Below are 12457 nucleotides of genomic sequence, written 5' to 3'. Positions count from 1 at the left end.
ATCAGCTTGATAACGTACACAAAATTAATTCATCCTTGTTATCTGTTTTGCGCACTGTCAAAGGGTACTTCTATGAGAGAAGGCACTGACTCACTCCCTTGAACTTCCAGTGCAAGTTTTAAGTATCTAAATTCTGTGATTACAGTAGAGATGTCAACATTAACTTATTTATCAGAGATGTTCCTCTGCCTTGTGGCCTGAATTCTGTTTTACAGGGACCAGAAACTGCTCTTTACATTCATGGCAAAACAAGGAAGAGAAGACAGAGTAACTGTCAATCACTTGGCCTGTTTCACTGAAATCAGGTACCTATCTCCAAAAGAAGATGGCACTCTCTCACAGGCAGCTTCTCACGCAAGACACGGAAGAATTATTTGAACCAAATTCAAATTGGCCAACCATCACGGCGCTCTTAAATAGAGCTCAGTAAATTTTGGTTGAGGAGGTGTGACTGGTTTAGCTTGGCAAAGCGTTGAAAATTGCTACATCCTTCATTCATACCTGCAAGACTGGTTTCTGTCCTGCCTGATAACAACAAAAACAGGATGAACCTCAAGGAAGAACCAGGCTTCTGCTAAAACACCCAACATATTTCACTTGATTAAACAACTGTTGTGCAAATTAAACACACCCTCATCAGTGACACAATCCTGTTCTTAAGCAAAAGATATTAAAATACTTCCTCCCCCACAAATGCAATTTTATAAAAGATACGAAAGATAATTTCTTTGTGTGCAGAAAATGCATGAGAATACCAAGAGCTTTGCATTTAGGTGCCTTATTTGTTTCTGGTAACTAGACTAGAACAGACTATTTTTAAAAATTTTTTTTAACCATTTCAAGCTTTATTAGAAATTGTTTCCATGTGAGAATCTGAAGTTACTGACATCAATCCTAAAAAAGCTTAAAACAAATATGCAGGCAGCTGATGCATACACAGGGTTAACTCTCAAAGAGCTTTTAAAACTACCAAGTGAACCATTTATATAAGGACCAGCTGCTGAGCATTTTAAGTCAGTTCCACACACCCCCCTTAGAACCTCAGGTTTTATCTCAACACTGCTAAACCACATCCAATTTGTGAGCATTAAAAGATCTCTGATGATTAAACCTTTCCAGTACAGAATTTGTGGATTTAGTGTACCTCCTAGTTGCTTCTTCATATTATTTGCAGTCAATAACTCAATTCAGGGCTAATTTAATTTTCCTGCCTTTCTGAGAGTTGGCCATTGCTTCCATTTTTGCAGCTTTTGTATTTCTCAACACAGTAACCGTTCATAACCAATCAATTATTTCCCCTCCCCATATGATGTCTTATAAAATTATAAATTATTTATGCTTTAATAAGTTAGCATCTGTTACTGTCTTAATACTTGTTAAATGCTCATATTCCTCCTATAACAGAACTAAGCTTTTAACTAGTCATGCAAACAGAAGGCCAACTTTGACAGGGAACTGTCTTTCAGCTGGTATCCTGCACAAGGTAAGCAAGTCTCCCTTCCATGAATCACAAGTATGCCTCCGTGACAAAAGGCAGGAAAACAGATCCTCATCATTAAAAACTGCTTCTGAGTAGGACTGACTTCAAGCCACGAGCACACTTTCTGTGGCTCCTTAGTGCAGCACCATAATGAAGTTATCTCACCTCTCAGTGCATTCATCGATGTTGTTCTCACAGTTGGTTCCCTCAAACCCAGGCTGACACTTGCACGTGTAGCTGTTGACATAGTGGGTGCATGTGCCTCCATTCCTGCATGGTTCGCTCAGACATTCATTGGTATCTGTTTGACATTTATCTCCATGAAATCCAGGTAGGCAGATGCATGAGAAAGAGTTTATCCCATCCACACATGAAGCTCCGTTTTGGCAGGGATCTAGGATAGAAGCATTACAGTAAGTATTAAAATGGGTAACAGTCAAAGGCCAGGTCTAGAGTAGTAGCTTCTAGGAAAAAAGTATCACCAGCCCAGAGTGTGACAGACTACTGACAAGTTTTTCTGAGCCACTTCATGGAAGAGATAATTGCAAAGCATTATCAGTAACAAATTCACAAGAATATGTGGATCAAGACCAAGCTTCAAGGCCTACAGGTTTCTCTGCTGGGATTTGTTCAACCAAAACCAACAAAATCAGACCCAAAGTCTCTTGGTTTAAAATTCAAACTCTGTTTTTCTGACAAGTGCCTACTGATAAAGACAGTACAAACAGCACAGCAACTGCTTCTTCCTTACCAAGTCTTATTCATAAGAGAACTCCACCCGTTCTCTCTTTTCCAGACATTGCTCAACACACAAGAAAACCTGTGTGATTAATTTTAAGCATGATAGCAGTCCAGTCAAATCAAATGTGTATGTGTATATTAGTATATATATGAGCACTTGTGCATTACTGAGCACTTAGCATTCTTCCCAGTATCAAAGGCTGACTGAGGAAAGGCTGGCAGAAAAGCTCACAAACTCATACATGACCTTGGATTCCCCTCACCTCTGCATTTCTTGACATTTTCTTTACCCCTACCATGGTCTTGCTACTTGTGTATCACCATTTTTTGGTCTAAGCCACCCACTACTACAGTATTCCTTCTACTTCCACAGTACCAATCTGTCTAAAGGTCTCTGCTATTCAGTAGTTTCTTCCTGCTTTGCTCCTTCACTTCTGGATTTAAGACACACATTCCTCTGTCGGATACTGCCTCTGAAGCCAGATTCCTTTTCTACTCTACATTCCTCAGACCAAAAGCCTACATATATGAAGGCAGGGAGAGAAACTGGGAGGGGGAGAGAAAAAGAGGAGACAAGAAGGGGGATGAAAAAAAAAGTTACGGAGCAGGGGTTTTTTAATCTATGACTATCTTTAAGTACTACTAAAACACAAACTTGAAAATGCAAATAGATTTCACTAAAAATTTGCAGTTCAACATAAGTACAAGATCATTCTGTTCACTGGTAAACAAAGAAAACAGATGTGAAAGGTAATTAAAGCTCATTTATTGACTGAGAAATATGCTCACATGATAAAAATTTGTATTATAAGAGACACACCTGCATCCATTTAAAGGTCATCTGACTACTGCAGAGAAAAAGCACATTCAAAGTGAGACCCCTGGCAGCTATAAAATGTGTCTATGGCAGCCAGCCATTTATGACTGAAGCCAAAAGCTGCACATTAATTTTCTGTGCCACACATTTACTGACAGAAAAAGGAGACTCGAGTATCAACTTTTCAATAAGTTCTTGTTGTTGGAGGGTTTGTTTGCTTCATAGATTAAAGACATTTGGCTCAAGTCATGGAAGGTTTTTGTTATGCTAAATGAAATCAGCTGTAGCAGTAATTTGAAATTCTTCTTCAACCTCATGGGTGTGCTGCCTAACAGACAACATGGGATGAATCTCACAGCTCTCAGAACACTTAGGAAGAGAGAGAGATTTCCCAGCTGTTCTAGGGAGAAAGATGAACACTTTAAAAAAATGTTTTTATCTTCAGACACCCACGTAAAAACTAACAGGACAAGCAATAATTTTGTTGGCTTCAGTAAGCAAAGCTCTGGGTCAATGCACAGTGACACTTTTTGTACTGTACCTGTTTGCTCAGAAAGAGGCAATCAAAAGCTTAGGCTGAGCCAGATGTCTTAAAAGTTCTTTCAGCAGTGCTGCTTTGGGGTCTCCCACAGTAACTTTTGCTAATAGACTTGTTTGGATCCTTCTCTACAGCAGTCACAAATTTAATTTTTGTCAATGTAAAACACAACTCTCTAAATTCATACCTAAAGTCTTTAAGACTTTGGTTTGTTTTTAAGCTATTCTAAAAAAAAAATAGAGGTTTGGGGTTTTTTTGGGTTTTTGGTTTTTTTTAAAGAGACAGCAATTAAAAAATTACAACATTGGGAACTCCTCCAAAGTTTGATAAAGCACTTTTCAAATAGTAACAGATGAACATTTAAACACATGACACTTCTTGGGAGACTCTGATTTTTATCTGATGATACATGACACACACACACACACATATATATATATATATGAGAGAATAACGCCAACAAGAAAAAGAAGTTACCAGGTACTCGATTTCCTTGGAAACAGCAGTGTCAAGGGCATGAAGTTAACATTTGTTTTCTTGTAATTTAAACAATTTCAGTACTCATCAATGGACGGGCTATCCTCCTGCAACTGCTACCTATTCTGGAACAGAGGCCCTTCCTGCTGCTTAATTTGTTTTCAAATATGGATTAACTGGAACAGCAACAGGACCCACTCTTTCCAGAGTATTAATATCAGACGGAGACATTTCAGGAAAGACTGCTATACCGCAGATTCCCACCACACCTCAATCAAGCTTAACGTTGAAATACAGGTAAGCCCTGCAGTGTTACTTTAACTTTGTGTATTAAAATTTCAGGCAAATATAATCCTTCATTTAACAGTTCTCCTTATTAAAGTATGTAAACTCTAAGGACCTTTTCAAGTTAAGAATCTGGGAACAACTCCTGATATCAGTTAGAACACTGTAGTTCATTTCTGGCAGCTGAATTTGATAGATTTTGACTGCCCCAAATATGCAAGTCTTACAAAACTGAGGTTTGGGGTTTTCTCTTTTTGGTAAGAGATTATTAAAGAACTTTCAGTATCTGTCAAATAGCAGCCATGAATAGCACAGCAAAATTATTTCTATGAAAAACAGGACAATCTGCTGATACTCACTTGAAAGGCAGTCATCAATGTTACTGTCACAGTCTCCTCCAGTGAAGCCTGGCCGACATTCGCACAGGTAACTGCCTTGAATATTATGGCACAGAGCATGATTTTTGCAGGGCTTTGAGAGACATTCATCAATATCCACTGTACATCTCTCCCCTGAAACATGGAGAGTCCAGAAGTAAGACACCACATAAGGAAATGGTCAACAGGCTCAATGCCAATACTGCTCAGTGTTGAAAGTACAGTATGTTCCCCATCCACATTACCTTCCCAGCCAGGGGCACACTGACAGGTGTAGCCTTCAGAGTCAGGAGATTCTTGGCAAATTCCCGAGTTCTCACAAGGATCAGGGGAACAGGGAGCAACCACTACCTGGCAGTTCACACCTGGAGAGCAGAAGGGGAAAAACCAGGAGAGCATGCTGCTAAGAGCTTGGTGCTTCTTGGAAGAATGAATAAAGAGATTGTAACTTGCATGACTATCCTACACAGCACTGGTCAGCATTTCTGTATTTGAAAAATCCCAGCAAAAGGAAAAGAAGATCAGAGCACTCCTCATGGGCTCAGTGGGTACAAGCAGACAGCAGCCATAGTAATTCCAAGTTTAATGCCCCTTCAATTCCCAGTGCATTTATGTATCTGTCTAACTTTCTTACAAAGAAAATGCAAGCTGAGCTGCCACCAGGACATTTCTTAACGAGTCCAAACAAGGCTTAGATATGGTCTTACTAATAATAGTCTACATGGTCTTACTAATAATAGTCTACATGAACTGACTGTAATTTAACTTCATACAACCATGGCATTTCTCTTCTTGATTCCTATTTCCATGAAGTTTAATGAAAAGATTAAAATGGCACTAAGGGTGCAATGAAGTGGAAAGGAAAAAGAGAACAGAAACTTCTCTTTGAATTTTCACCTTTGAATCCTTTCCTACAGGTACATCTATATCCATTCAACAGATCCTCACAAGTTCCTCCGTTCTGGCATGGGTTTGATTTGCATTCATTCTCTTCTGTTGAACAGTAATCTCCTATCCAGCCTGGGTCGCAGACACACTTGTACCTTTAAAGGCAAAAACAGAAGCAATTTTAGAGCATTCTGAAAAAACTCCTCTACCAGTTTCTCCTGCAGATTAGTTTTGGAGAGAAAATCAGAAGACCTCTCTTTAGGAGAGCCCTAGTTATGTTTAGATTGCTCACCCCAGCTGTATAGTTTTGAAAATACTGAAAATAAACCCTTAAAACCACACTTCCCTCTGTTACAGTTTTCACAAAGCGCTCAGTCAACCAGCAGTATGTTTCTGCTTTGATAAGACCATCTCGACACATTTAAACAGACAGAAAAAAAAAAGATTAAAAAAAGTGGAGGGGAACAATAGGTTCCAAAGATAACTAGACTGTTTTAATACAAAGTAGTGGTTACAAATGAAAACAGCTGGCTGGGAGCAGGAGCAATCTATTCCATCATGTTTCAAAACCTGAAGTAGAGCAGCACTCCACCCATATGACGTAGAACCAAGGATTTGGTGAATCACCCTGGACTCAGGCCATGCAACACACACACCGGCCTCCCTCCCTGTCATACAAACAAGACTTATTTTGTCTGGCACCTAGTGTAAGGTGTACATGGGCAAAATATGAATGCTGGTGACAGATGACAGAAAAGACGAACCAAAACATTTGTTTGCCAAGCTTACACAGAGGATGAATTAGCAATAAAGGCAGCTTTCTTGCCAGCTCCAGGAAAAGTGCTGAATCCTGCCCTACAGAGTTACCCGCAGTGGTAAATCACTTCCTTGCCCAAGTGCTGACACCACTTTCCAGGATGGAGCATACATCTGGGAGGCACTGCTATTCCACGTACAGTTGGGAAGTTTCACAAACACAAGCCCTACCTCCCCAAACCTGTTGACTCCACAGGCCCTGTGCTCATTACCAAAAAGAGGTCTGATTCAGGGCTCCTGAAATCAGCATTTGGTCTTCCTGGATGGGAAGATTCAGAAGCAACTACTGTCTTCAAAATAGCCAGAAAAGGCTTTCCTTTTTTCTCTCAGGCATGCAACAATGTAACTAAAGCTGACTAAATCTCAGCCTTGGACAAATTGTTCTAAGTCAAATATCACTCTGTCTCCCAGTGTCAAAAGTTGTCTGTCTGTTCCTTAATAGAGAGTATTTGGGTAGCAAGTACAGCACTAGCCAACAAAGATAGTCTCCACGCTCCACGTTTTAGAGTTCAATGGAATAGATAGCTGCTGCTCCCCAGAGATTCAATTTTGAACCATTTCTTTCCTTTAATTACATTCACTCTACTCACTTGAATTGCCAAACCCTCCCTTTAGATGGTGGCATTCCACCCTGCGCTACATGCCCATGCAAAGACAGCAAAGAATACAATGCAGGACAGAAAAACCTATGTTGAAAGAGCACGGACTGCAGCTGGTGACTAAAGGTCTACACCTTACTGTGATTATGTCATAGGCAGCAGATAAATCTGGATCCTAATCTGAGAAATTAGAGAAAAATCAGAAACCTCAAATCAAGATGGAACTCCAGGCAAAGCAAGGAAAAAACCCAGTACAGAAGGCAGCAGGTATGTTTAATGTGACAGTAAGCACTTACCCACTGGTAATATGTGTGCAGTTGCCATGTACACAGGGATTACTAAGACAGCCATCTGCCTGGGACTGACAGTGAGGATGATGGTAACCTTCAGGACATACACACCGAAAGCCATTGACTTCATTTATACATGTTCCACCATTATGACAGGGGCTGGATGTGCATTCATCAATGTCCACATTGCAACGTGGGCCTAGGAAAAAAAACAATACTTATTAAGTAGTATTTCTTATAAGAACATTTGCTTTGCATGTCTGCAAGAACATAACGTTGAGACACAACTCAGTAAAGCCAATGCAGCCAGACAGAGCTTGCATGCCTCCATGCTTTAACTGAAGTCAAGAGAAGCATTTTTGAAAGATGCAGCACTTCTCTGTGCCTGGAAAACAGCACTTACACTCAACAAGTATTTACAAACCATTCAAGAATCTCAACAGAATTCCACTGAAAATCACCAGTTAATATTGATTAGGAAGGCAAAAATCACTCAACCGTATCATGCTTGGAACAAACCTCTTGAGCTCCACTTGTCATAGCCCTGCTCTTCTGCTTTGAAAGTACCTACCCTTTGAACAACCACTACTGCCATACTGTCTGCAGTAAATACAGTTCTTGTGGTTTATTGCACAAAAGGGACTCTAAAAAACACCATTTCCTGTTTTGCCTGCCTCTGAGTATGACTGCAAGGTTCTTGAAGTAGTGACCATAAGATCCTGTGAAGCTGGAAAGCTAAACAAAGTGAACGTTGCAGTAAGTTGAAAGCATTTTTAATGTAAGGAAACAACAAAGTAATGAGATGCGATGCAAGCCAGCTCTTTAAATACTGCAATATGCCAATTCATCATATTACTGAATTATTTTAACAGCATAATAGTAAGAAGTCCAGTAGGATAACAAACATGGTATGCCAGCAACAAAGAAGGCTGAAAGGCAAGAGTGACCAGGGTCATGTCTCTTCCTGTTCAGGGGACTAAAGAGTACAATCATGCCTGAGCCAAAGGAAGGAAGGAGCGTCAGAAGTTTAGAAAGACACCAAGAGAAAAGCTCAAGACACATGAAACCTCTTAGTGCTATTTCTAATGCGTTTCAGATCAATTCTAATTAGAATCATTCAGTAATAAACAGTAACAAACGTGATGAGAAAACTGTTATAAACAGTACCAACTGCCTTACAACAATTATTTTATGAGTGTATTACCCTACATGGCTCAAAACATACTAGGTCCATTATAAACAGTGTTGAGATGTGCTTTAGTCATCAGAAATAGTCCTGATGCAGATCTACACTTCTAAGCATGGATGCAAAAGTGCCCGAAAGCTCCTTTTTTCAGCCCTACTTTTACTGTATTAGATAAGACTTTGTAATTTAAAAAGGAAACAGAACAGACCACACTATGAAAGAAAAGTACTGAAAAAAGCAGGTTATTCAGCTGGAGACTTCAGAGCGGAGAGCAGCTCATTAGAACACTGAGTTAATGCTTTGCTTTCACAGAATGAGAAATACTGTTCATGGTCAAAGCCCATGGTACTGTCTAATCAAACACCTCTTTATATTGTCCACAATCTCTCTGTCCCTGGAAAGAAGCTGTAAATAATAAACCGAAGTCACATGGGTTTATTTGTTATAAAACCAAGAACCATGAATTGTACATAATTACCTAACAAGAATGGCATTTCACAGCACATTTCACATTCTTCTGATTGGTAGAACTTGCTGTAATGTAAGATGCTGAGATTCAAAGATTAGAAGGATTTACCGAGATACTAACCGAATCCTTTGCAGTCAGTATGCAAAGAACAGCTTCCTTAGCTACCTGGATAACTATCTGCAAAACAACTCAAAGCTATCGGGTAGCTGACTTTACCTGTAAATCCAGGTTTGCAAGCACAATTGTAGCGATTAATGCCATCAATACAGTCCCCGTGAATGCATGGGTTACTTGCACAGTCATCAAAGTTATTTTCACAGTTCACTCCTGGAAAAAAAAAGTCAGACAAATAAGGAGGCCAAATCTTACAAGGAAGACAACAAAACTACTTCCCAGAAATAGCCAAATTAAGAATCCCACCTGTTTCAAAATTACACATGCATTGGTGCAACTCAAACAGGTGATGATGCAGAAGCACTGCGACACCAGGGCACGTCACCTCAGTCACTGGGTGCTGGCTGAATATGACCCTAAACTTGTACTAAATGTTTAAACAAAAGAATAAACCCTTTTGAACACTATGCCTATTTTTTTCTGCATGCTTGAATTTTGGGACTAAACAGGAGGTAAATTCTTCCAAGATGAGTTGCAGTACCAATAAGGATTAGGCAATTCACACAAACACACCAAAATTCAGCAAGGAAAAGTAATGTGAAAATATACTTTCATACCATAAGCTTATCTCTGTACGCAAATTCAGCACACACCAGAAATAATTAAACGCTTGAATTCTGTTGGAATTCAAACTTTCCGCTTGTGCTTTATGTACCTGAAGTGCCCAGCAAACAGTTGCACTGGTAGCCATTCACCAAATCAATGCAGCGCCCTTGATGGAGGCAAGGATTGCTGTGGCATTCATCTATCTGCTCACTGCATATGGCACCCATGTAGCCAGGATTGCATATACACGTATACGAATCAATTCCATCTTGACATTCCCCATGGTGGCAAGGATCAGGATCACAGTTGTTGATATTTTCCTCACACAGAAGGCCAGTAAAACCTAAGGAAAAATGGTGAACGGGAGTAAATAAGAAGTTAACTGGTGTGATGCTGCAGTGAATATAATGCAAATATAGAAAGAATTATATTAAGAATCAGCAAAGTGGCAGACAGCACAAAGGCATCTCAACTTGTGCCCATTTTCCAGCCCTGGAAAACAACACTCTTCCACTGCTCACAGCATTACAGAACAACATCTTGCATGGAGAATCCTGGCATTGGAAGTGGTTACCTTCAGTTTATTCAGAACAGTAGCAATGAGAGGAAACATGTAAATCGCCACGAGAAATATTTACTTGCATCAGTATAAACTATCTGAAGGCACTCCCCTGACATCATTTCTTCTACACAATACCAGGGGGGTGACTTTTTTAGAATGAGAAATTACTGCAAAGATGCTGCAGAAACCTTCCCAAGGGAACTCCTTTGGCTCATGTCAAAGCTTCTGCAGCTCTGCTTATTAAAAAGTTTCTTGCTCCTCTCATTGGAAAACCTTTCAGTAACTCTAATCAAGCACCAACTGCAAATTTATGAAAGACTGCATGCAACCTCTTCAGTTAGGAGCAATGAAACAAGCAGCAATTTGGCCTGTTTCATTCTGCTTCAGCTGGGAAACATCCTGAGCAACAGAGGAGGACTGAATCTCTTCAACAGAAGGGCTAAAACAACAGTTCAGGAAGCTAAGAGCATCAAACAACTCACTCAAGAGCCCCGTTTTCCATGATGGAGCAGAGCTATATGAAACAGGGACAATTTAAAATAAATGGTTTTCAGAGATGAGGTTTTGGAGCAACAGCTCACACTGCCTGCCGGCAGCTGAAGATTAGGAAGATAGGACTTCAAATTTCAGACACCAACTGGAGACTGATACAAACCAAGCTGCAGGGAATTTCAACAGCTGAAGAGTGATTCTCACCTGAGTATTATAAGTGGATAACAGGCTCCCCATTTTTCATACAGGTTTGTGGTTATTTCTCTGGTCAAACATACCAGGTGACGGCTAACATTTCCAAGTTCTGCGAACGTATGCATGGATGAATGGGTGTGGAAGTAGGTGGGGAGAGGGAAGGGAAGCTAGTTAGAGAAATGGATATAAAAAGATGTTAGGGAAGGAAGAAAAACAAACCGATAAGAGGACGAACAGTGGCAAAAAAAAAAAAAAAGGACAGAGGCAAAGAAAAGAGGAAAGACCTAAGACAACTCAAGAAAAGAAAAGCCATGGTCTACCACTGGGAAGGAGAAGTGGAATAATGCCAGAAGGGAAAGAAAAGACAAAAAGCAAGCAGTAAATAGAGCTATCTGTACAGCATTTGGCCAAACATTTTGCAGTTTTCAATCACTTCGGCAGCTGGTGATTACCATTCACGGAACACATATCACTCATGAGATTAATAGAGCAAGAACATACTCAAACATTATTTTCCAGTAACTGACCTGCCCCAATGATGAATTCCGTATTTCAGTCTTATAGAAGGCTGTCAATATTAAATATAATACTTAGCATACATTTGTTCAAAAAATTATTACCTTGCCTCCTACTGTAGCTCAACTGAACCACTTAATGATCAGATATAATTCTCGATCCCTTGACTGAACATACCTCACTGAGATATGAGTTCCCTCTTTGCAGACAAGAGTTAGACTAGAAAAAACCCCACTTGAATATAGATCATAAGAACCCCTCAGACAGGACAGAAAAAAGCCCTAGTACAGTCCTTCTTCCACCTTCAGCCAAAGTACTAGCCAAGGATTTTACTAAGAGCTGCTGCTTCAATAACATACATTTGGTTGCTTTCAGCCTGTTCCTTGAAAACGCTCCATACATCATGTGCCTTCACAGAAGCAGTAGTCTTTCCTCTCATCTGGGAAACCTAGGATTTCTGTACTGAGGTGGTTCCAGCAGTTTAGTGCCCAAATTCAGAACACGCTTTTCAAGGCACAGCTCTCCACGCTGTCCTCCACCACACAACCCAAAACCCTCCTAGGCCCCACAAGCTCTGCACTCTTGGTGAATGAAAGCAACCAGATCACATACCAGTTTGAGAAAGACTTTCTAAGACAGTTTCCAAGTTTGGAGAAGATTTGAGCTTTTTCTTCTTTTTGCAAGTGTCAGCTTATTCTGTCACATGCAGTAACCAAAGGAGAACTCTGACAACAATGATCATTCCTCTCCTGGTTAGAACTACTGCGTTCCCTTACTTGCAACAAATTCATTGTTTCTTCAGGGACTTTAGGGAAGGGGGAGAGGGTATGCGTGAAAAGACTGGGGAGGAATTTTTAGGCTAATCTCTGCTATATTCTGTACAGTGCAGAATAAATTAGTGAAGTTAAATTTACCTTAACAATTTGATTATTGGAATGATTCAAAATGAGAGAAATTGCACATAAGTTAGCCAAATTAACAGCACATTTCTGGGCCAAAGGTAGCTCCA

At 40.0% G+C, this 12457-nt stretch overlaps 1 protein-coding gene across 3 annotated transcripts in view; it reads right to left on the bottom strand.

Moving 5' to 3' along the window:
• Nucleotides 1-12457, bottom strand: part of NOTCH2 (notch receptor 2) — an 87202-nt gene that overhangs the window by 25863 nt on the left and 48882 nt on the right. The window contains exons 11-17 of one of the 3 annotated variants that reach the window (XM_074832825.1): nucleotides 9793-10026; nucleotides 9180-9290; nucleotides 7315-7507; nucleotides 5613-5758; nucleotides 4961-5080; nucleotides 4698-4850; nucleotides 1646-1874 (exon numbers count right to left, since the gene is read on the bottom strand). In XM_074832825.1, coding sequence (XP_074688926.1) covers nucleotides 1646-1874; nucleotides 4698-4850; nucleotides 4961-5080; nucleotides 5613-5758; nucleotides 7315-7507; nucleotides 9180-9290; nucleotides 9793-10026 — 1186 coding nt within the window. Of the gene's footprint in view, nucleotides 1-1645; nucleotides 1875-4697; nucleotides 4851-4960; nucleotides 5081-5612; nucleotides 5759-7314; nucleotides 7508-9179; nucleotides 9291-9792; nucleotides 10027-10941; nucleotides 11255-12457 lie in introns of those variants that run through there. The other 2 variants (XM_074832826.1, XR_012624173.1) reach the window with 2 other exon arrangements.

The sequence above is a fragment of the Strix aluco genome, chromosome 8 (assembly GCF_031877795.1).
Source record: "Strix aluco isolate bStrAlu1 chromosome 8, bStrAlu1.hap1, whole genome shotgun sequence".
Lineage (NCBI taxonomy): Eukaryota > Metazoa > Chordata > Aves > Strigiformes > Strigidae > Strix > Strix aluco.
Note: the sequence above shows the minus strand (reverse complement) of the source record. Positions and strands in the feature narration are given on the sequence as shown.